Here is a 25,560-nt window from a genome sequence, read left to right as displayed (position 1 = left end):
TGACGACATGACATAAGTTATCCAATCACAGCAGCCGTTTCCGAATACTTTGTTGTTCTCATAAAGGTAAACGCCCATTTAGCATTTAAAGTATTATACATACTTTATATTATTTTAAGGGGCTGTTCCTCTAAGTTGTACGACTCAAGATATATAAATATAACACAAGCTGGAGAGAAGGTGATGCCCTTGTTGTCGTTTGACTGAAAAAACATGAAGGTTTTAAGATGAATTGTTGGAGGGACATCTCTTCATTAGTGCGTTTAACGCTCACAAACGTCTGTGTATTATTATGCAACATGGGCTTCCTGCGTCATGTTTATGTCTCTTTACCAAAAAGGAGGTTCATTAATAGTCCTCATGACTTCTAAACTGGTAGATGAAGCAGAAAACACCCACAAAAATGAAACATACCAGTTTTATTTAGAGAAGCAGAGCTTTAATGAGTCTTATGAAGAACAAAACAGACATCTAGATCCATCCGCTGTACACAGGATTAAAGTCATTATTAAGCACTCTATTGAAATATTTTCATGCTGGAGAAAATGGCACACACCTTACATCCAGTATATAACGAGAAATAAAAAAAAACTGAGAAAAGGCAGTGATGTAGTAAATTATATGGACTTGAAGAGACATTGAAAAATGTAAGGTCCAAAGAAACCCCCTGATTAAATGTGTCTTCATACTGGTGGCCAACCTTTGGCTACGTCTTGTTTCATGGCTTCAGGTAACCACTGGCAATATGCAGACAACAGAACTGAAAAAAGCACAAATGAGTAAAACAAAGATCAAATAGCCTGCAGGCTAATCAAATCAGATTTAATCAATGGACAGAACAGCAAATCCTTACATTTGTCATCAGATTTCCAGACAGAGAGCAGGGCATCTCTGCAGGCAATTTTCTTTGACACCAGCGCACTCAGCAAAGCCTCCGTTCTAGGCTGCAACCTATTTAAAATGGGCAAAAAGCTCTTGAAATAAGTCTAGAACTTTCTCCATGGAAGCGTTTCCATGTGTGGAAATGCCAACTTACTTTGCCCATGTCTTCAGCATGATGGAAGGGTTTGAGAGAAGATGGACCCTGTAATTCTTTAATTTAGGACAAACCTGCAAAGCAAACATTACTCCACAAGTGCTCCTAGCAGGTTTAGTCAGATCAACTTTTTTCTTACACACATTCAACTTGATGGAACAACATGCCAACATATACAGTGGTTTGAAAAAGTGTTTGCCCCCTTCCTGATTTCTTTTGTTTTATGGTTTGTCCCCTAAAATGTTTCAGATTAAACAAATTTAAATATAAGCCTTGTGAATTTCAAACTGCTCCATAATCCAGGATCTCTGGTGCCATTCCAAATATCTCATTAAGATCCGTCCAGAACATTTTGAGTTATCTTGCTAACGGACGGAATCACTTTTTCACACAGGGCCAAGAAGGATTGGATTTTATTTTCACCCTTAATAAAAATCTTCATTTAAAAACTGCATTTTGTGTTTACTTGAGTTGTCTTTGACTAACATTATTTTATTTTTTTAAAGATCTGAAACATTTGAGTGTGATAAACTTGCAAAAACATTAATCAGTACAACGAATCTAGACCAAACCCTCCATATTACTATTATGTTTGGTTTTGATTTCATGTTATTCAGTGTAGCAGTGATGTTAACTATAATTAACTATCAAAAAATAAATACAATAAAAGAGAAACGGGTATATTAAGGGGTTTCAATATTATGCTATCATAATATTACTATTTATTAAGTAACAATACTTAGACATGTACTTGGTCTCCAGCAGTAGTAAGTAGCATTTGAACAGAAGAATTAGGTTCAAGCTGTCAATGCCAACTGATATTTGATGGTTTTTTCACAGTACCTGTCCCTCAAGCAGAAACCTGGAGAATAGCTTGTAAAGCTCGAGGCCATCTGGATATTCCATCTCCACTGCAGGCAGCTGCCAACCCACACGGACTGAGACACACATTCCACACATGTAGGCAGTCGACTTAGAAAACAACTACAGTGGTGGTGCAGTAAACTTACAGAAGGTGCTTGAACGGTGGCATCTGATGTTGCCAGTAGAGGAACAGAACCACGGTGATGGTGACTCCAGAGGGGAGCTGAAATGGCAGTACTGCGGTAGAAGCTGGGGTACCCACTCTGCTTCTGAAGCCGACACACCTGACAGACAGAAAAACAAAATCCCGTCAGCTGGTGAAAGCATCGGCCTCAACGTCTGGCTTCAATATCTGCAGCAACAACATACAGTAGCTCCAGGTGAACTTCATTATGTTGAGATTAGAGCAACTAAGATAATATTACAGACTATGGTCTGGTTAAAATTATGCTCAACTTGCTTGTTTCAGTTTCTATTCACTGACAGGTGTGTGGTTTTTTTTTTACAATCACTGAGTGAGGGCTTACGAGAAAAAGCCAAACTGAATGACAATCTGTGCTACATTTTAGCTACATCTGCAATTCATCCTTAGGAATAATATGATTTCACATGTGGCGGCTCTAGAGAGAATAACCTCACAACCGCATCTGGATTGTCAAGCATACTTTTACCTTTCATGTACATCTTGCTGGTCTCCATGATCTCCTGGTAGACAACGAATTCAGGCAGAGTTTTGAACAAGGCCGAGGTGGGATGAATGAAAACAGGTTCGTCCATTAGAGGCGTCTATGAGCAGAAACACATCCAAGTTCAGAAGAGACCCCCTTAGATTACAATTGCAGGCCTCAAAGCAACCTGCCTTGTATCCATTCTTCCATTTGGGGTCCAGCATGTCTTCTGACTGGACACGTCTTGCAAGATGGTCCCCGAGTCCAGCCAGAACAATCTGTCGCAAACAAACCACCTGGTGCTCTGTTGGCGGAGTCATCTTGGGATTCACGAACACGTCCACCTCCGGACACACTGCATTCACTGGGAAGAGCGAGCACAACTCATCTGCTTTCTTTCTGTGGCACTTTGCATGTTACATTTTCTGTGTGTGTGTGCGTGTGTGTGCGTGCGCACCTGCGTTGGTAAGCTGTCCTCTGAGCCGCCTTATCTCCACCATAGCTTTGTACCTCAGGCCATTCTCTTCACAAAATTCAGTGGTACAACAAGCATATTCACAAGCACCCACAGCACCTGTTTTCACGTGTACACAGAAATATTTGGAGTTATACTTGCTTATGTGTTGTATTTCTATTGTGTCATCTATGCTTTGGATGCTTACACTACAATGTTTTTTGTTAATGCCTCTTGTGTTCAATGGAGACTGTAAAAAAAAGTGGCTTTCTGTGTGTCACAGTCAAACCCTCTAAACCTAGTCTCAATCAGAAGCATGAACCCGTCAGGCTGAAAGCCTGCCTCAACAGAAACCTGTGAATAAATATGTTTTTGAAGCCATTTCAAGCCACCTTTAAAGGTCATGTGACCAGACAGCCTGTGCTGGTAGACACTTAATATAAAGCATGCTCACCCAGCATGACCATGAGGTCGCCCAGCAGCAGCGACGCTCCTTGCCCAGCCCACAGCCTCCTCATTTGTGTCAGCCGAGCTCGACGCTGAATGAGCTTAGAGCTCTCATCTTCACTACCTGCAGGCCTAAGGTGAAACAAAAACAAGTTTCTGGTATTAAAAGAAAAGTATAAGCTGGCCCCTAAGATTCACGTTAATGCCGTACAGCAGTTTAAACATCTGCTCGTACATGAAATGTCTTCATTAGGGCTTGTTCTCACCTGTTAAGGTCTTCAAAGATCTCCCGGACTGTCATGGCCGCAACCACAGCAATGACATAGGGCAAGCACTGCTGCTGTTTACCGAGGGCTAACATCTTAGCATAGCGTGGTGCCACAGGGAATGAAGCCATGGCTCTGCCCAGGGGGGTGATGGGACAGCTCAAGCTTGCTTGCTTCATCTCTTTCACCCTTATAAGAATAAAAAAGAAAACATTTTACAAGTTAGGACGTGAAATAAGCTCCATTTGAACATTAAAAATGTAAATATAAAAATTAAAAAGATATAAATAGGTCAAGAGTCGTGACAATTTTTTTACGACTTTAAAGTAAAACAAATATCCCTCAACACCGATATGCTATCATTCTAAGCGAGAGGCGTTGACAGGTCAACAGAGGGACACCCATTGACAGGAAGTTACCGTCCTGTCCGAGGAGGCTCCTTCAAAGCTCCCAAAGAAATCAATAGCTGCTCTGCTGCAACAAGAGCCTCGGCAGAGGGGGGGGTGGGAAAGGGAAAATTGACCACCTGCAGAAGAAAACATGCAGCAATTTTTATGGGAAGACAACCGTTCTCTTTTAAAGAAATATTTACCAAAAATGAAGTCCAGTGGATTATTAATTACATTCCAACCTTTTCTATGTTGAGATCCTTCATCTGTAAAACCAGGTCTTCCACAGGCCTGCGAGTGATCTCTGCCTCTGAGAACAACCCGAAGTCTCCAAACACTGCAGATGAGCACAACCTGCAAAAGCAGATCAACAAGCATCTGTGAACAACAACAAAAACAAAAGCACCCATGCGTTGACATGTGACGGGGTTTCACGCCTCTGACCTGTAGCAGTGGCCCGGCTCTGTTCGTCCAGCTCTGCCCGCCCTCTGGTTCGCTGAGGCCTGTGAAGTCCACGTGACCTTGAACGAAGAAACTCCAGTCACTCTGTCGTAGAAACGCTTCTTGACGCGACAACAGTCGACAACGTACTTGATGCCAGGGATGGTCAGAGATGTCTCTGCCACGTTGGTGGCGACCACACACAGGCGGGTGCCCGGTGGAGAAGGCCGGAACACCTGCAGGAGCAGCACAGAAAGTGTCGCACTGCGTCAGACGGACTGAACGGCAGAAAACCTGCAGCTGTCACGTTGCTATTTTGACTTAAAGCCAATGTTTCATTCTGACTTTAAGAGTTAAATGCAGTTAGGTGAGGGACTCGGCTCGTATTTATAACATGAGCAGTGAGTGAACGGCCATGATGGCTGCAGCTGGCTACATCCAGCCCTTTAACCCTACCCAGGATATATGTGAGCCCGCACTGTGCACATCTGTCAGAATGTGAATATTGAGGTAAAATAGGTTTAAAAAACCAAAGCCATCTCTGGCTTTCTATAAAAATCAGTTTTGTATTCAGGATTAATCTCACCTTAGCCTGTTGCTCTGGAGCTAGCAAAGAGTAAAGTGGGAGAACATAGAGAGGAATGGAGGAGTCAGCCTTCTCCACTAAGAAAAGGAAACAGAGATCAGAGTCAGTCATTGGCACTCATCTGAAATACGTCAAGAATTACTCCTCAGGGGCAGCTTGCCTTCATTTGTGGGTTCATCTCCGAGTTCAAGGTCAGAGCCTTCATCCTCCTCATCACCAATCCCAGCCTCTCTGTCCTCGTCGCCTTCGTCCATCGGTCGGGCAGAGTAGTTATCAAGGTCGATTTGGGGCAGGGGCTGGAGACAGAAATAACTTAATTAACTGGGTACAAAAGGAATATCTGTTGAGGACAGTGACGTCCCAAATATGCACACACGAAAAACATTTTGGGGAATTTTATAAGCAGACTTACGACAGCCTTCTTTCGTTTGGCCTTCTTAAACTTCCTCATTGCCTCTGAGGTGTCTGCTTCCTCATCTTCATCTGAGCACAAAAAAATATGAGCATGTAAAAATGTAAGACCATTGTGTGATGGGGCAAACAGGTGTGTGTTACCCTCACCAGCAGTCGTGCTACTCTTCCTGAAGGGGAAAGCTTTTCGCAGTCTTCTGCACAGAGCGTGAACTTCTGCCTGGCCGGTCAGAAATACCAGGATTCCACCTGGAAAAACAGAGACCGGGAATCCGCTTCAGCTGATTTCTTACTGCAAATTACCTTGTACACGCATTTCATTTTGCTAGAACTAAATAAAAACTAAATATTATTCAAATTTGCACATCCCTCAAAAACATCTGAAAATAATAATAATGCTCAAATTGATCAAATAAAAAATGACCTTAAAAAGGATGCAAGTCCATTTTTGTGGTCATGTTTTAAAGTACGTTGCTCATTAGCAATAACTGATGATTAAACAATCAGTAGAAAGTACTGAATCTGGGAAATGTTGCGTGTCTGCGCACCTGGAGGAAGCATCCGGTGGATCTTGCAGGTTTTGTGAAACACTTCTCCGGGGTAATCGTCCAGCGGGGTGCGCTTGTTGAAATGTACAGTGACCGGGAACTGGCGAGCGTCCACCTTGATGACTGGCGGAGGTATTCGAAACAGCTTTGTGTTCTCTGTGAAGTCCTCGACTCGCAGAGTAGCTGACATGACCAGCAGCTTCATCGGTAAGCCTTTCTACAGAGGTGGAGAGAGAAATTGAATTCTAGTAATTAAATTAACTGAAAATGAGAAAACGCAATGAAATATATCATCACACAACTGCAGGACGTGGACCTCAGCCGAGCCGCTTACCTTGTTTCTGAGTGGGACGATACGAGACAGCAATCCAATGAGGATGTCCGTGAAGACGCTCCTTTCATGAGCCTCGTCTATGATTATCACACTATATCTCTGGAGCAGGAAATCCTAACCGGAAAGACAGAAAGCCTGAAACAACTGCAGAGGCATCAGGCTCATTTAACGCTCACAAAATGTGTGGCAGTCATCTTCGCAATGAGGAAACACCCAAATATTTCTCCACCACCAACAAACTGTGAGGGTCACGAGGAGGACAGAAACAATCTAGAGTCCATGAAGTCACTCTGTGGGGGAGAAACGATGATACCTTCTGAATCTCCTTGAGGAGGACACCATCTGTCATGAACTTGATCTTTGTATCTTTGGTCACATTCCCCTCATATCGAATCTGGTATGACACCACACTAAACACAACAAAATGTGCTATATCATTCATATGGTTTTTTTAGAAGTGAATGTCATATCACAAAGATTCTTCAAAAACACCACAAACATGTGTGAAATTTATTTCTTTCCTTTGATAAGTTGATTATATTTTCTCTGCCACCTGTCTGTTTGCAGGATTACACACAAAATAGGGAACTTATTTATCTGTATCATGTTGGAGTTCACTCAAATCTGTCAGAATAATTGGGCAGGTACCAAAAAAAGAACCCATTAAATTGTGGAGTGGATCTAGATAAAGGGATCTTTGTTCCTCTGTTGAAATGTGGTGGAAGAATGAAACGAGAATGGAACCGTTGAATTTTGTTGTGTAATAATGGAGGTATGAGCTGTAATGATTTTAAATATTTTAGCATCTGCAGTGAGCTCATATATTTTACCGTGTGGACAGTTGCATCTCTTTGGCCACTCTGTGTGACATGCTCACTGCTGCTACTCTTCTTGGCTCTGTAATTCCTATTATTCCACTGCCACTGCAAGAAAAGGAAATGTAGAAGATGAGCGTAACCATTTGATATCACACATCCTCCTGGTTAACGCTTCTGGGAACGATTTAGAGCCCACATCAGAAAGAGGATAACTTACCTGGCATATCCAGCTTCATACAGAAACTGAGGCACTTGCGTGGTCTTTCCACTTCCTGTCTCTCCACAAATGACAACACAGGGATTTTCTCCTACTGCCTCCATGATGACCTGCTCCTCTGCTAGAATAGGCAGCTTCAGACGAGCCGTCTACAACGACCAATTCAAAAATACTTGAGGGACGAGCACAAAACAATACACTTTCACTTGAATAGGATACCTGTCTGTAAACAGTTGCTCTTCGTACGAACACGCACCTGTATTTCTGGTGATCTGTCAACAGGAACAAACACAGCCGGCCGCGGCGGCTCCTTCTCCTGATCAGGTCCATCTTGCTGTGTTTTGTGTTGTTCTTCCTTTAGTTCCTGCTTGTCAATCTGACAATGAAACGTCGTTTCCTTGGATTCAATAATTTCAGTGTTCTTATTTATCCCTTCACCCTCCTCCTCCTCCTCCTCCTCCTCCTCCTCATCATCGTCATCAGAAGAGGTGTCCAGACTGATAGAATCTTCTGCCTTTTCTTCATCCTCTTCCTCTGGCCATTTTCTTTTTCTATTTGCTCCACTGACACTGCTGATCTTTGGCCCCAAATCTCCACCTTCATTATCATCTGCTGACCTGGAAAAAAACCAAAATTATTAGACCCCCCAACTCTACCCTCTTTATACGCATGTGCATATTTACACACACACACACACACAATTGATAACGTACTGTTTATTCTGGTAAAGTTTGTCCCCTGTTCCCAGCTTGGCTGTGGTGTAAAGAAGCTTCAGTTCAGACTCTGGAAGTTGCACCTCAGCCAGTTTGGAAAGGATATCTGCTCTCTGGATGGAACAGACCAACAGTCAGGAAAGAAAGTTGTGAGCTATTAATAAAAATCTCAAAAATGTAACTTTAACCAGTTAGTATCCAAAAACCTGCTGATCTTATTCACAGTCAGTTACTGTAAATAAAAGAGAAACCCCATCTTTACAGCTTGCTACTATATTCAAGTTTTAAGCAATAGTAACAATAATGGCACCTCAATTTTGAGTGGCACAAATCTAATGCATCGCCACAAAACCCTTTTAAAAAGTTAAATATCGCAAGAAAAGCAGCCATAAAAGTAATGAATCAAAAATGTAAAACAAATAAAACCTTCAGAAACTCATTGATCCAAGAATGAACAAGAGAGACTATTCATCACAGCCTTTTGTCAGTCAGATACATTACAGTAAGTCTCTGTTCTGGATCACTATTCAGACCTAACCATCAATCTAATAATTTTTCTGCTTCTACTTCTGAGGTGGATTTAAAAGTTATCCTGTCAAATATAATCCGGGCCAGAGAAATATATCTCTGCTTGCAGCCACTCAGCCAGCCTCACACCTGAGCTTTCTTTTCCTTGCGTTCCAGGACTTTCTGCAGCTCTTTCCTCTGCTTCTTGGTGAGGGGCTTTTTGGTAGACACTGGTGTCCCCAAGGACTTCGGCTTCTTGGCTTTGCTGGCTGGGAGGACCAAAGCATTGCTCTCATCGACACCTTTTAACCGGCCCGCGTCTGAGAAAGAGAATCCACAGACTGTTACAAGCCACAGTCAAACAGAAAACACACTGAAGTGGCAATATGTACAAATAATTCGACCAGTTTCCTACCTTGCAGTTCCACCACAATATCCATTTTCTTTTTATCTGCTGGTTGATGAGGCTCATTTTGCTGTCTTCCCTTCCAGTTATGTTTCTTCCTTAGTTTTCCCATTCTAAATTGAGTTCTGAAAAGTTATAAATAAACTGTATACAAAGCCACTAAGCCAGCAAATAAACTGTAATGCTAACCACTCACCTATATGAGCTAGCGGGCCGGGTGTTAATTAAAAAATAATGACGTACTCACGCAAACGTCTAAATCGTTAAAAGAAATTATATACAACTCAACCCTTCTTTATTAAACAGGTAAAAATATCGTCACAAGGGACTGAACAGCCCTGCACGACCCTCACGTGTAAACATATACAGTGGTCCGGCAAGTAAAACCGTCCCGGGCTGGAACTTACCAACGAACAAAGGTTCCGCTTATTTCCGTGCGGTTTTTGAAAGCGGCCGTTCCGTTATCGTGTCGAAGCTTCGCTGACTCTCCGGTTCCTATCGTCACACCAGAAGGTTTATATTTTGACAAGACAGTTTCTTTCGTAAAAACATAAGAGCGAACGTAGAACGCAAACCTTTCCTACAAGTCAGGCCATTAGAAATCTTTACAATTTGTCCCAATTTCTATTTCACAAAAGAATACGCAGCGGAACGATACGTGACCAAATGTGTTTTGTCAATCGTGGTGTCAGAGGTCTAAATGTTACGTGATCTGCCCACCTGAAAGAAATCTGAGAAAACAAATGCGACGTTTTAAAATTACATTTATTTTTCAAAGTCATTCATTATTAAAAGTGAATTTCTTTTCCAGTTGAATTATTTCTAAAATTTACAGAACTTACTACATCTGACAGAAATGGGAAAATTTGAAAAGCATACGCTACATATCAGCAGTTGATTAAGTATTTCAGAAATAACCGATTCCTACTTAAAATTTTCATTTGCATTTCAACATCATGAACAAAGATGATGAGAAATTAATTTCCATTTCAATTTTTTTTAACCATATTGAACTTTTTAAAATAATAATAAAAAACAGACTTAATATTTTAACTATGGCTTGGCATTTTAACCCCACATACCATGTCTGAACAGTTGAAATTTAATTTCATCAATGAATAAACAATTAGAAAAGTCTATGGAATTATAGTCTTTAATACAAAAGCCTGTAAGATACAATTCTCTACTGTGCAAACGATGAACATCTCTTTTCTCGACATCACAGCGCCGTCTCAGATGCGGCTGTCTTGCCCAGACCTTCCCCAGCGATCAGGCTGTCCTCTGCGGTTGTCCTTGCTTCCTTGGACAGCTTCTCAAACCTCCTCAAAAACACAAGGAGGGCCCCCAGCAGAGCCGCCTGCACCACCACAAATGCAAACAGACAGATCTGCGAGGTCAGGGCTAAATCACAGTACCAGTAGTGGCAGGAGTCCAGGATCTCCTGTTCGGTTAGATACACCACCAGTCTCCCTCTTAGGCTGGGTGGCGAGCTGCAGTTGACGCCCAAGTGTGCCTTCAAGCTGGCAGGCTGACGCATCAGCCAGGCGCGGAGGTAAAGGACACCACAGTCACACACCCAGGGGTTACCGTGAAGGGACACAAAACGGAGGGAGGCTAAATGATCTAGGAAGCCGTTTGGGAGGATTGTGAGCAGGTTTTTATGGAGAAGGAGCTCAGTGGTCCCAGCAGGGAAACTGGTGGGCAGCGATGAGGAGGTGAGGGTCCTGCTGCTGCAATTCACCTGACTGCCTTGGCAGACGCAGCGGTTTGGGCAGGCGGACGACCTATGACCTCTTAACAAGAAGAGCAGACACAGGAGCAGAGGCCTCTTCATGGTTGCTAAGAGAAGGAAACGGACGTTTATTCCTACCACGTGTTGCAGTTGGTTTCATTTTAAGGATCAAAACATCAGCAGCTCTTTGTAACTTTTTGCAGCTGAAAAATGTATTTCGGCAAATCAAATTAAGCTGCAAACAACTAACACATTATTTCTCCTGACAGAATATTATCGATCCAAAGCATTAAAAAGGGATAATTCAGGAATATACTGTAAAAACGTAGCCTTTTATATACACGACTATTCCAATTTGAGGAAGCTCTATAAATTAAATAACTACAACAATTTCGAGACGGATAAATTACGACATGATGCCATTTTATTCTTTGCTTTGTCTTTGTTTGTATGTAACTGACCACAAAGCAGACTTCAGTATTCATCATCTTGTGAAACCTTTTTTTCCCCAGAAGTATTCAGTATATACTTAAACAATACTTGAGAGCTATTTACCTTCAGTGCTGTGTGTCTTCAGGAGAGAGCTTGTTTCTCGCAGTCGCTCTGAGAGGCAGAGTGTTCCTGTCAGCTGGCACACCCTGATAAGACTGCTGTCAAATATCAACACGCATACACAGTACACACACAAGTACAGCCTTCCAATGGGACAGAGGAAGCATCTACACCTAACAAGTATTTCTAAAACATTGTTTTGGTATTACAAATGTGCTCAATTAATATTCCTATATTTCATTTATTCACATTAACTGCTGGTGTTATGTAGAGAATGTTTAAGTCAGCTCAATATGCAAGCAGCATGTCTATAAAAGTTTGTGATGATGAGGCTGTTTGCCTAAGTTTATATTAAGGTCTTCCTACTTTACCTATTGTTATGACCTAATTACAAAATACTCCCCAATTTATTTATTTCTATTCAAGTTACAGATCTGTAAAATAAAGCACATTTCAAACATTCAGAAAAGACTAAGACTGACATCTTGATGTGCTTGTCGGGTGTAATAGTAGCGGATCACTCCAGTACTGTGCTCAAGCCCAGTTCTGTAGAACCTTTAGTGACATTGAGATTTTCCATTTTCTGCATACATACATTTCCACTTTGAAAAAATTGAGAGGTAAATATTAGACTGATCGTTGCTATGCAGTAAGCAAAATGTAAACAACAATGTGTGTTATGTTGACTATGCACCTTTTTATTTATTTTTCTGAGTTGAGATGAAAATGTGATGATTTTGGTTAAAACCAGTTACACAACGGTGATTAAAATAACTTAAATGAGCCCCACTATAATCTATCTTTATGTTGATGTTACACAATAATATATCAAAGATTACACCTCTCCATTCAGCATAAGTGTTCTTACTGTGTCAATTTATTTTACTTGTCCTTTAACAGAAAAAGCTGATATTTCTATCAGCCCCAATAATGTTACGTCTACTTGCGTCTCCTCTGACTGACGGGGAGCGCATGTTGTGTGCATCGCAGAGGAAGAATGGCTGCAGGAGATAAACGTGAAGCAGCAGATTATATTCCTGCAGCAGCTCCAGCTCCGATGTCCAGAACTGACAGAGGATGTTTTGCTCTGCTCACTGAATATTATTTTACAACCCTGTAATAATAAAAGAAAAGTACAGACTGACGAGAAACAGGATTTTATTCATCACACATTTTATAAATGGGGTCCAGCTGAGCTCACAGCCTTCTGGCAAAATGTTTACTGTTCCACAGCATCAGTCTGCACATTCACACAAACACACAATCTTAACTCACACACTGGATACACACCTGACTGACGGAAAGCAGCAACACACATCCAAGGAGAGAAAACAGAAGCACAGGCAGTATTCGCTCTTCTTTGTGGATCTATTTTTAGCATCCCATGGTAGCAATAGAGCATACTGTAGGTCATAATTATACAAGCATGGGACACTGAAGTAAAAATAGGCCTGAAGCGTTTATCAGATTTGAACAGCAGCATGCTAGTCCATGCACCGTTTAACTACACCAAGCGCCTCAATATGTCAAAGTCGCTCCATTCACAGTTAGCCACTGGCAATAAGTGCATTTTCAGCTCAGCCAGCACATACAAAAATGCTGGCAGAGGATATTTTTGACTTGCTATATGTAAAAAAGAAAATAAAAAGACAATATCACAAGTTTAGGGTTTTTAACATAAGTCACAAGGAAATTATGAGGATGGATTCATGGCAATGTTCCAGAACTATCAGAGAAAATCTCATGAAACACACACACACACACACACACCCAAAAATCAACTCACAAACTTACAATAAAAACAAAGTCCACGTTCAAATTTCAAAAGTCACCAACAAGATACATGTCTTTACAAAATATTTTGTAGCACTCATAGTCATACCCTGATGAAATATTCAAAACGTTAAGTATTTATAAATTAGACACACCGAGTAATATTTTAAATTACTTAATTATATATGTTAAGAGTGTTAAAAACAGAAAGGGGCTCAAAATGGGCAAACATAACATTTCAGAGAAAAAAGAACCCTCTGCAGACAAAGTATACAAAGCACCAAACTGAGGATGAAATACAGCCATGATATCCACGTCAGCGACGCTCAGGGACAGCAGGTCGCGCTGCTGCTCAGCTTTCCTCTGGAAGACGTCACTGTTCTTTGTCGTGCATCTGCTGCTGCATCTTATTCAGCATCTCCTGCATCCTCTTCAGCTGCAGACAGACACCAAAGTTCGGTTCAGTGGGAAATCTGAACACCTGCATTTGATGTTATGGTATTTTTAACATGATGTCAACATTTATGACTCACTGCAGATTCCTATTCATTATTGTAGCATTTTTTAAATCAAAATTATTACAATCAGGTAAATCAATAATTTGTATGCTAACGCATGTCTCTAAAATGGAGAGGCAACTTTATATCTAAGATGCTTTATTTTCTTTCCACAACGGTCAGTGACTACTATTACTATATTTATTTATTGTACATATAATCTACAGAAATTGATGTTGTGATTAATCTAATCTGATCTAATCTAAATAATTAAATTTATATTTGATATAATATTTATTCAAATATAATCGATTCATCTCATGGCTCTTGACAGGAAGCTTTACTTTTACACATTATTAAATATGAGTTAAGTAGAATGTCCATGAAGGAATATTTGATTTGATTTATTGCAAATATTCATGTTAATAATCACCAAATGTCGAGTTATATGGATTTCAGTACAATGTTTTCAAAAATTAGAATCTGAATAGTAAGACATTTGCAGCTGCAAAACCAGTGTGGCCATGTAAAACGTACGGCAAATGATGTTATAGATAATAAAGTTGTATAAAAAGGAAATAAACAAAGCACAGGTAATCTGTAGTAAAGTATAATCATCATCATCATCTCACGCCTGATGAGAGAAACGGAAGCATGACGCATCAGCTACGATAATCAGAATGTGGCTTCTAACAGAAATCAAAACCTCAACTGTCGGTGGAACAGCATCAGAGTTGGTTTGTACCTCCTCATCTTTCATTTTGATTAGTTTCTCAGTTTCCACATCTGGGGTGGAGAGCGGCAGGATGGGGATGGGGCTCTCTATACGGTTGTCCTGTGCCAGTTTACTAAGAAGAAGAAGATGAAGAAGATGAGAGGTAAACAACACTGTAATCCCAGCCATATGAGCTTTGATGTTTCACATACCTGGTCATTTCCTGGATGCACTGCGCTCTGTAGTTTTCATAGTGGACATCACAAGTCACGTCTTTCAGATCGTGCATGTGCGAACGGATCAGCATGTTTCTCAATTTCACAAAGTCACAATGCGACTGATTCTCCACTGAGGAAAGAAAAATGTAAAAATCTACTTAATCATCCAGTTTGCAAAATTCAAACTGGTCAGACTGGAATGTATGAAAATACCTTCAACGATTCCCCAGGGATAGAGCCTCCCTCTCACTCTCTGCCCTCGAGCCTCCACCACTGTGTTACTGCCAATCACAGCAAACGGCGTGCACTCCTGGACTCGGACACAACACAGCCTTTTACACAACCAGGAACCGTACCGGGGCTCGAAGTAGCAAACCAGCAACGTTCAGTTACTGAACATTCAGAGGGACTGAATGTCTCCTCTTCATCAAAGGCTTTTAATACTGATGCTACTGACACAAATCTCTGAATCAGACTGATGCTACTGACAAAAATCTCTGAATCAGACTGATGCTACTGACACAAATCTCTGAATCAGACTGATGTTCCTGACACAAATCTCTGAATCAGACTGATGTTACTGACACTGAATCAGACGCAGGATAGTCTGTTATTGTTATTGCATGTTAAAGCCTGAACAGTTATTCGCTTGTATATGCAGAGACATTGGTTCTGTTGATCTTTTTAAATGTCTCATTCATGCATTTTCCCAACCGCCAGTTCCTCGCAGGGCCACACACACACACACACACACACACACACACACACTCACACTCACACTCACACCTACAGACAGTTTAGTGTCACCAATAGACTCACCTTCAGCTCTTTGTCAAGTTGCTTAAACTCTTCATCTTCATCCGAGTCGCATTCTGGGAACTGATAAACTTTGATGCCGAACTTGTCTATTTCTTCTCGTATCTGGATGTTCGCATGCACAAGAAAAGAGAACTCAGAACACCGGTTACAGAGAACAATGCACAGCAACGGCGGGTCCACCACGGAGCTGCAGGACTTACTCTGTCTTTGAGCTTCTTTATCTCATTGGGCGTGAGGCAGTCAGCTTTAGCAATGAGTGGGATTATGTTCACCTTTTCGTGCAGAGCCTTCATGAACTCAACATCCACAGGACGCAGCCTGTGGAAAGACACGGCACGGAGGCCGAAGGAATTCAAGTTGACTGTCAACTCCAGTAAACAGGTGGAGGTGCTGTTCCCTTCCCCCGAGGTCGCTGTCACAAATGAGCACTTTGAACTGCATGTGTGTGTGTGTGTGTGTGTGCGTGTTGTTACCCGTGCCCAAATGGAGGGATGAAGTACAGGCAGCAGTGGACTCTGTTGTCCTGGATGTTCTTTCTGTTCAGTCCACTCTCATCCCTGAAGTATTGTTCAAACTGCTGATCAATGTAGTCTGTGATCGGCTTCCAGCTGGGACACACACACACACACACACACACACACTCAACTTGATCAACACACTGTGAACTGAGGGGGGGGGCTGGCTGAATCAGAGCCACGGGTCTTCCTGCTCACCACTTATTGTTGTTGACGGCGTCTCCGAACCCTGGCGTGTCCACGATGGTCAACTTGAGCTTGACTCCCTTCTCCTCGATGTCGACGGTGTGTTTGATTATCTCCACGGTTTGGTTGATGCGCTCTGTGGAACATCGACACGGCGAAGGAAATGACTGAATCCGCAGGGGAAAGGATAAATTAGAACAAGGCGTGGATGATACAAAATAACTTCTGATAGGGAGGAAGGTATTTGATTGTGTTTGATAGCGGCATGATTGATTATCCAACTTAATTCAGAGCTCTTTTACAAATGCATTGGATGTAGGATACGGTTATTAGATGATAACACTTAACTCACTAATATTTCTTCATACTTTATCACTTTACCTCTTTATCTGCAACACACAAGCTCGTTTTGATTCTTATTAAAGACTCAAAACTTTTGAAACAAGTCACGAATACACTTAAACATTAGAAATACTCTTCTGTTATGGAAAAAATTCACATTTGTAACTCTAACACAGTTTTGCTACTGCTAACAGGAATATGAATTCTTATAATTCGACAGGTGTAAGTTGTCTGTAGGTAATAACTTTCTAATGTAGGAACCATTTAGTGAATATTAAATATGGGTGACACATCTGACATGTTTTATTGACTCAAAAATGGACATTTTCAAGAAAGAATAAAAGTACAATGCCCTTCAAATAGAAAAAGATTGAGCAGAGATTTCGGCAGTGAAAAGGTTGGATGAGATGGACCATGTTTGCAAAAACACACCTGACACCAAGGTGCAACCGTCAGCTGATACACAGAGATAATAAACGGAATGACGACTCACCCTCAGCGTTCAGTAACTTCCTGTCTTTGTAGAGGTCTGTGAGGAACAGGCTGTTGACAAGGGTGGATTTTCCCATGCCAGACTCTCCTGCACACATACACACACACACACACACACACACCTTTACATAAGGTTAATTGCAGGGATGACAGATCAAACTGCAGTAGATCTCGTGAGGTGTGGTCGAACGTATTTCACCTCCAGCTACAGACTGACCTGCAACCATCAGTGTGAAATCGAAGCCTTTCTTCACAGACTTCCTGTGGACCTGGTTGGGAAGAGTTGCGAATCCCACATACTGTTTCTCCTTAGACACAAAGAAGGACACGGAGAGGAGGAGGAGGAAGAAGAAAAGACGTTCAGCAATAGTTCATTCTTTAGAGAAAGAAACTGAAATCAATTAACTAACACAACTAATTATTAGTTCTATCTGAGAAAGGTTTAAGAGTTGAAACAAGGACTCAATCGAAGCAACTGGTAGCTATATTGGTTAAAGATTCAAAACATTTTCTAGTTGCAACACCAGAGCAAAGACAAAATGTTTGGTTTCCGGTCCGAGATGACAGGCGGTGGACGGTGTGTAACTACGTCTATTTTTTCTGTGTGAAACCGGTACTTAAGTGCTGTTTTCAGGAACCCTTTCTTTACTCTAATTACTCCATTTTCCTTACTTTACATTTTCAACATTTCAGTGTGGAAAAATCACAGTTCTTATTTCAATACATGTGTTTGATAAAATAAATTATAAGTAGAGGCTAGTACAGATTCATAATATAAGCTGCAATCAGAAAACACGGCGATTAAAATGAGAGATTAATGGAAACTGTTGTCAATAATTACGAATATATATATATATACACACACACACATAATAAGTACTTTTATTTTGGTATTTACATTAGTATATTTTGATGCTAGTGTTTGCATTCACTTGTACTTCTACACAGCCATACTGCGACTTTCAGCAAAGTTAAGGATGTTAGTACTTAGTCAACCACTACAAAAGACAAGCCAGACATTATATGGCTTTGAAAGGGGACTTTAAGAGTTAACAGATGAGTCATACAGTTAACACACCAAAAACCAGTAGTATATAAATAGCAGCAGATATCAAATAAATGTGAGTTCGGAGTTTCTAATGTGAAAACGAAATGATCTGGCAGCTGCCGATGCTATAAAACGACCACAACAGACAGACCACATCACGGAAACAGAAAATCTACAGCTGCATGGAAAAACACGTGTGCAGCAAGCATTCCTCCATGAGCAGCTGAAAATAACCAGCGTCTCAGATTTTCCACTTTAACCCACAGAAAAACACAAAGAGAACCAGACGATGCCGGTCTCCGGCTGGGTCAGCCCGTGGCCCCAAGCCCTGCAGGCTTTCTCTGCCACATTTGGCAGGACGTCATCTTAACCCTACAGCACATGTCGCAGTGTGTAGATATAAATACACACTTGGGAGCCTATGAGAGCATTCATACACCGACAGAAGCAACTTTCAACGGTCCTGAAAAGCTCTTTTTTGACTCTGCAGACACCCGAGCCAACCACACAGCCAGTATCTTCCTATGCTGTCAAAGGTTGTCAGAGACAGTTCCGACAGTCTCCCTGGGTGACGATCGTGCTCATAAAAACACACATTCACGCATTCAACCCCACAGTGGGTGCAAACAGTACGTGGCCGACGCACTGGCCAGTGAGCAGGAGTGATGAATCTGTGGAAACATCTCCAAGGAATCAATAAGAAATCAGAAGATTGCTTTGAGAAAAGAGAAATCATCTGAACAGCAGATGTTCCACCTCTGCAAAAATAATCAGAGTCCACAGGAAGCTTCGCTAGCATGCATTCATAAAGGTCCCTTTCCTCCCACATACTCATCTTCTTACCTTCTGCCTGGCTGCTCTCACTCGTGGGCACAGCAGCCGTTCCACCAGTTTTTCCTGCAGCATGATGGCATCCATCCCAAACTGCTCCAACACTGACGGACCAAAACAGCCAAAGCTCTCAGAAAGTTGAAAAGCAGCCCAATAAGAAAAAGGAAAAAGCAAACCTGGAGCCTCAACTTGTCTGCTGCTCTGTGTCCGTTCCCAAATTATCTCCAACTCACGTCTTTCCTGTTTGTCCTCTTTAAATACGGGCCTTTTGTTCCTCCTGCTTTCCCTATCGAGATCCCCTTTCTCCTTTCCCTGTGTACTCGCCTCCCTTTGCCCCGCAGCAATCTGTCTCTCCCTGTTCAGGCAGGTACGGAGGAATTCTTACTGAGACGGAGGAAACTGAAGAGAGGGAGTAGGAGAGAGGTGGCAATTTGAGGGAGGAAACAAGCAAGGGATGGAAGAAGCAAAGTCTCTAAAAGGAACTCATTCATTCAGCCAGTATTCCCTCCCCCAGCTCAGACCGCTGTACGGAGACAGAAAGAGAGGGAACAGAACGAAAGTGATGATGTTTTGTTGACCTCAGTGTGGAAAGATGTGAAAGACAAAAGAACTCGCTTGAACTTGACAGTGACGAAAGCTGGACTGGGTTCAGAAACAAACGACAGATAACAATGCAACTACTGCAAGTCCAGGCCCGTAGAGTGAGATGATCAGATAACAAGCAAACAAACACGCCGAGCCAAAAGCTAAGCAAACATGTGTGAGCTGTTCAGAATCATCCACAGACTACGACTGCATCCCAGGGAGTGAGATTTCACTGAAGAATCGATGGTGCAAGAAATATTCCTTTATTTAGTCCAGCAATAAAAAACAAATCACTGCATTCAAACGCCTTCTAAAAGTAGTAACAACAAAACGCATGTGAAGAGAGCAAAAAATGTCTGCAGCGAAGTATTTCATAACTTTATTGGATACTCATTTCACTTCAGTTATTTACATGAAACCAGCTGATATGTTTAGAGGTTAAACGTCTCTTTCATGGACCGGTTAATTAGTTATAAAGTCCTAACATTTGACAAGCAGACCACATAAAAAATGTTTACAGCTGCATGGAAAAACATGTGTGCACTGGATTAATGTTTAAATACTGGATTTAATCATTTGTAGTTGAAAAGTTCCTTTTGATTGAAAATCTCAACCTGACGGTGTTAATCCTTAAATAAAATAGTCATAGCTGAGCTTTTAATGACTATACAACTTCAAATGTGATAATGCTGTTCTTCACATCAGCATTATTTATATGTAAAAGTACCTTGCAATACATGTAAGATAAAACAGCAGCCACTTTGGAGTGCATCTCTACATTGGACATTGATTTACTTTATTTGTCTATTGATGGAAACAGTTCCACATCGTGGTGCATGTAAAGTTCATATAGGTGCGATTTTACGCAGATATGTCTTCATTGTGAGCATAGTTTTTGATGCCGAAGGGGTTTTTCAAACTTCATAGGCTAAGATTACAAGTTTCATATTTAGCATAAAGACACATGAGTTGCATCAATCATCTCCTCCAGCTCTCCTCACAAGGGCAAATAAACATGTCTGTCTGTGTTTGAGGAGGCTGTGGATGATTGCTTCCAGATGTGACAGTGGTGTGTGTGTGAGTGTGTGTGTGTGTGTGTGTTTGTTGCGGGCAGCAGATCTTAAACTTGTTTGAAAAAAAAAATACTTTTTTCTTTTTCTTTCCAAAAGTAGACACACCCCACAATCCTGCTACAGTCCTACTCCACACCACAGGGGGGCGGCAGAGGGCCCAACCCATATAAAATTATGCCCTGAGTCTGGTGGTTTCTCTAAAGGAGAAATGTTTATCATCGTTGGGCAGGCTGGGGGATGGGGGGGGCAGTTTGAATGGAAGAAAAGAGCAGATGTCTTCAACTGGTACTGCAATAGTCCCTAAATAAACCCCATCTGAAGTCTATCTCCAGCTGTCCCTCTCTGTCAATACAGTCTCACTAACCTCTCCAATTCACTTTTCTATTATACTTGAAAAGTCTGGATTGTATATAATAATCTCACAAAGTGGTATCTTGTACGCACTTTTGAATTCACCCCCTCCCTCCAGACACTGATTGTTACATCTTGTTGCAGCTTTTACCTGCATTTGTTTGTTTGTTTGTGTGAATCTTCGCTGTTCCACAGGACGTTTAGCAACATGACTTTTAGTTCGCTATAATGATCTAAGAAGAGGTATAGTCCGAGTAGATTACAGGGACAACGTTCGATTATAAATCACTTTTGTCAACATTGCGAGAGCATTTTGTCGATGTCATGAAAAACTAGAGAGTGCAGACCTCCGCCAAGCAGCTCGTTCCCCTCCTAATTGGATTTACACCGTCCACATGGTAATCTGGATCATCATCAAAAGGTTCTAAATTGTTCTTGGTATCTTTATACACCAACCAAGAAAATTGGTTTATGTGTATTTTTTTTTTTACTGTTTTTTTAATCTGTAAATTATGTTTTCAGAGTCATTCAAATTGATTAAAAGTATCTCTGAAAAGTAAGATATTATTCCCTACATCCATTCATCCATGATCTTGTAGAAGAGACGGCAATTGTCTCATCTAAGTCTGATGTCATTTTGTTGAATGAGTCCACAGAAGGAGAGATCCAGACATCAGTCTCTCAGTCAGCAGACAACACTCAGTCTTTCTCTCAGTAATAAAAAAAAGTATTTCTAAAGGCCCCTAGAGCCAACTATACTGAAAGGATATGAAAAAACAACAACTGCGAACACAAACACACAAATAAATGAATAAAAAAATCAATTTCTAAGGATTCCGGTCCTACAGCGCACCCATAATTTCCTGGTGCTACAGTGAGGAGAAACCACAACGCAGACACGGAGAAAAGGCCGGAGGGGGACTCTCCGACCGACCAGTAAAACACAACGGTGTCGTATCCGCAGGAACGGCAACGTTCAGCCCACTGCTTAAAACGTTGATCCAAGATAATGGATGCAGAGTATCCATAGTGATCAAAGGAGTATCTTCGATGGGAATGTAGGAAGAATATTACTAAATAATAAAAGTATGGGATCCATGTGTACTTCACTATATCAAGGTGATATCCCAGAAAATCACTTAAATACAATTTGGGATTGGGATCCCCCCCCCCCCCCCTCCATTATTTTAAAATGTTAAGAACAAACGTTCAGTGAACAGACACCCACACACAGAATAATCACCACAAAGGATTCTGGGTAGGTTCGATGGCATCGTCCACTCCTTCGCATAAGAGAACTTATAAAAACAGATAGAATAAAGACTGTTGCCTGGCAACGTAATATCAAAGGGATGGCAATGACGTGGTGGTGATGCCATGCGTGCACAATAATTATAGCTAAACCGGATTGGGTCAGACTATTAATTTCCATGAGAAGGCACATCTATCTGGCACCCGACCAGATTATACCAGCAAGGCGTGAATATGATGGACGACGGCAGAGGAGTATGAACGGACTTCATGTTGGATGAATGTGAATATAAATTCTACAACGTGAAGAGGAAGAGGAGCAGGAGCTGATGTCTTCAGGAGGATCTTAATTTCCACCTTAGCCACTATTTCCTTTGAGTACGTAGTACAGGTGGAGGGCTGAATGTCTTCATTTTTGGTTACTTGTACATCGACCATTAATGTTTCAGAGGTTAACATCAATTTAATCTTCACTCCATTCATTACTACTTCTTTTAACATTCACCTTATAATTAGTTTATTGATCAACAACAGCAGCAAAATGCTGCTTAGCCTTGACACATCAGTAATGGTGATGACATAACAGAGGCTACATATGATCATATATAATTCTGTGGTGTCATGGTGACATACAAGGGATCAAAGCTGCTGCAAGCAGTTTATTTTTGGCATCACTGTGCAAACAGTTCACATCTCTCCATGCCTCTAATCCAGTGGCCTGAGATAAACCTAGACTTTCGGCTCAGCTATAACTTAAAAACCAAACAAATAATCTTCTTCCTGCATCGCAAATGATCCCCTTCTACTCAAACACCCAGCAAGCAGTGCTTGAAGGACAACCGGCCTTGTTTGTTCTGCTGTGCAGGAAGATCCACCGCTTGAGGTTTAAACTCTTTCATTCAGTCGTGGATTCATTTTTGATGAGTCTAAGTTGAAAACATCCAAATTGTTTTCCACTCGACCGTTGCTGAAGCCCCGTAAAAGCTTGATGACGGGCTGTACTTAAAGTAAGCGGGCCTCTCGCTCCCTTTGAGGCTGCAGCATGATGAAATACAAACTTTACCCAAATGAACATATAACATTAGGTCTGTTTGAGGCTCAGCATGATGCAATGTAAATATGATAAATAACGTTAGCCTAATCTTAGTTCTGCTGCAGATTGATCATGAGCATCATCCCGCAGATAGCGGCCTAAGAACGTTAGTTTGCACATATCGTGGAAAAACTGGGGTCTTATGTCGGCTTCAATTAAACATATCGATGGCCAAAACGCAAAATCTCCCATCTGCAGAATCCTCTCTTTTGAGGAAAGTAAAGAAACGTGTTGTTTTCTTGCAGAATGCTGTGTTTTATGGATACTTATATATTATTATTACTTATTATGGATACTTATGGATACTGATCTTAGACTTTATTCCTGTATCATGTGTAAACGATACCGACTCGGTATTGATGCCTTGCAAAGTGCACAGAGAACGTTTTCCACTACTTTTTCTGGATCATTTTGCAGATAGGAGCTTTTGCGTTTCTGCCATCGACAAACGCACTGCAGGTGCGCATGCGCTCTGCTGTCACATGCTGAGAGGAGGAGGAGGAGGAGGAGGAGGAGGAGGTGGAGGGGGCCCAGCTGGCTCATGTCACCGCCGTGTTTCTGCAGGGTTTCGTTGAAGGAGCCCAACAGCAGCGGCTGGAATCAGGTCATCGTCATGCGGCGCGCTGAGCCTCCGGTGGCTCCGTTCGGTCGGACTGGACGATAATCGCCGGTGACTCCGCGGCGCGTCTCGGAGGAGAGGATGAACCAGGAGGATGCCGAGGACCGTCTCAGCCGCGCTGCCCCACATTACGCGTCTAAAAATGAAACCCGTGACGGACACGCTGCCCTTTGGAGCGTCGTGCGCGCAAAACGGCCAAACGCAAACGCGCACATCGGAAATGTAAAATAGTGCCCGAGCTGCTGAAGGCTGGGCGTTTTCAGCTCGCCGCTATATTCCAGTAAATAAATATCCCAGAAGAAATACATTCCCGAATACAATTAAATAAAGGCAGCCTAGTGCCCCCCCCCCCCCCCCCCACCTCCTTACCTCCGCGCTGTCCTCTGGCGCCCATCATCGGACGGATGAGGCGGCGGCGCAGGTGCAGGATGCGGAGCGCCAAAGGGGCAGAAATGAGAAGCGATCATTGCAATTGATTCCCAGTCCGCGGCAGGCCGTGAATCGAATCCCGAAACCACACTCACCTGTTTTAACCGGGATTCGACTCTTGTACCGGATGCTGGTCGTCATGCTGACCTGAGCGATGATCGAAGCGACGGCTCACAGAACGCGGCGCCTCGCCTCCAAACCCCCGAGAGACGGCAGGAGGGCGGGATGAGCTGCTCCTCCTCCTCCTCCTCCTCCTCCTCCTCCTCCTCCTCTCGGACTGGACCAGTCACAACCACACGGTCATCCACGCACACTAGAAGATGCGAACCAAACTCACAGGAGGAGGTTTCAACCAATCAGACCGAACTGAGCCCAGAAATCTTCTGGAGCAAGTTGAAGCTCCATCACACAATTATTAGGTCGTATAAATACACGCAGATAATCAAACGAGGATTCTTTTCAAGGAAAACGAAGCCCCAAATTCAAATGACATGTTTTTATTTTCTCAACACATTTTTATTTCAGAGTGATACAAAAAAAATCTAAAAACAAGTCTTTACTGACATATGGTTAAGATATTACATTTAAGTTCGACATATATTTCCATACGAGAGCAGCGGCAGTTGGATGAAGAGTTAAGTCTGGTCCGCTGCTCACAGAAGGCTGAGGCGAGTTTATACACAGTTAAATATAATATAATATACTGAGTCAAATGCAGTATAACGAAGGGCTGCAAATGTAAGGTACCAACAGCCCCTTTCACACATTAAACATCAGCGAAGCAAATACGGACAAACAATAAACGACCAGATGGACTAGTTTGAATACTTTTCGGTCTGTAATTTGACACTGACATTGAATTCATGAGACATTTAAAACACTTAATATGGCACTTAAATTGATATGTCTGTAATTTCTCCTTATAACCATGTTTTTGGTTGTATCGCTTGCATGTAGTCTCTTTTCTAGCAAGACAATTAATTGGCCACAATTCAACTATATCAATTTTATATTTTTCTATAATGGGACGCTACTATTTTCCTAGACAATCAGGCAATAAGGAATTCCTCACTCTCAACATGGACACTCGGCCTATGTAAGAACCATGCTTTGCTTTCACCGTTGTATTATTTATAGTCATTATCAGCGTAGTGAAAAACCAAAGGCACTGAAACCATTCAGATGTAAAACGTGAGAGTACAACAGGCTCTTCCCTCAATAAATGGAAAATGGGGAAGCTTGGTCAACAGTTCACAATTTAAACATATATTATTGTAAATATGTTTGCTTGATGGCAAAACATCTTTGCACCGTTGTCAATGGCAGCCGTGATA

At 41.8% G+C, this 25,560-nt stretch overlaps 3 protein-coding genes across 3 annotated transcripts; all 3 read right to left on the bottom strand.

Moving 5' to 3' along the window:
* Nucleotides 1–665: 665 nt before the first annotated feature.
* On the bottom strand, nt 666–9,217 carry LOC137915828 (probable ATP-dependent RNA helicase DHX37). Its single transcript, XM_068758947.1, has 26 exons — nt 9,115–9,217; nt 8,850–9,019; nt 8,193–8,305; nt 7,736–8,096; nt 7,480–7,628; nt 7,275–7,367; nt 6,758–6,854; nt 6,445–6,558; nt 6,111–6,327; nt 5,707–5,811; nt 5,564–5,634; nt 5,312–5,447; nt 5,152–5,228; nt 4,569–4,801; nt 4,367–4,478; nt 4,155–4,261; nt 3,736–3,924; nt 3,477–3,601; nt 3,026–3,142; nt 2,760–2,932; nt 2,572–2,686; nt 2,047–2,184; nt 1,880–1,974; nt 1,037–1,110; nt 854–951; nt 666–760 (listed from the first exon to the last, which is right to left on the bottom strand). Exons 1-26 carry the CDS (start codon nt 9,215–9,217, stop codon nt 684–686), a joined length of 3,459 nt encoding a protein of 1,152 aa, XP_068615048.1. The 3' UTR covers nt 666–683.
* A 1,075-nt stretch (nt 9,218–10,292) lies between these two features.
* LOC137915829 (platelet glycoprotein Ib beta chain-like) lies at nt 10,293–10,939 on the bottom strand. Its single transcript, XM_068758949.1, has one exon. The coding sequence runs from the start codon at nt 10,937–10,939 to the stop codon at nt 10,325–10,327; it is 615 nt and encodes a 204-aa protein (XP_068615050.1). The 3' UTR covers nt 10,293–10,324.
* A 2,596-nt stretch (nt 10,940–13,535) lies between these two features.
* LOC137915830 (septin-5) lies at nt 13,536–18,924 on the bottom strand. Its single transcript, XM_068758950.1, has 11 exons — nt 18,838–18,924; nt 17,164–17,254; nt 16,948–17,034; nt 16,125–16,248; nt 15,885–16,019; nt 15,612–15,729; nt 15,412–15,513; nt 14,806–14,902; nt 14,587–14,722; nt 14,405–14,507; nt 13,536–13,598 (listed from the first exon to the last, which is right to left on the bottom strand). Exons 1-11 carry the CDS (start codon nt 18,910–18,912, stop codon nt 13,536–13,538), a joined length of 1,131 nt encoding a protein of 376 aa, XP_068615051.1. The 5' UTR covers nt 18,913–18,924.
* Between the last annotated feature and the right edge of the window lie 6,636 nt (nt 18,925–25,560).

This window comes from Brachionichthys hirsutus, unplaced genomic scaffold, assembly GCF_040956055.1.
Source record: "Brachionichthys hirsutus isolate HB-005 unplaced genomic scaffold, CSIRO-AGI_Bhir_v1 contig_365, whole genome shotgun sequence".
NCBI classification, from domain to species: domain Eukaryota; kingdom Metazoa; phylum Chordata; class Actinopteri; order Lophiiformes; family Brachionichthyidae; genus Brachionichthys; species Brachionichthys hirsutus.
Note: the sequence above shows the minus strand (reverse complement) of the source record. Positions and strands in the feature narration are given on the sequence as shown.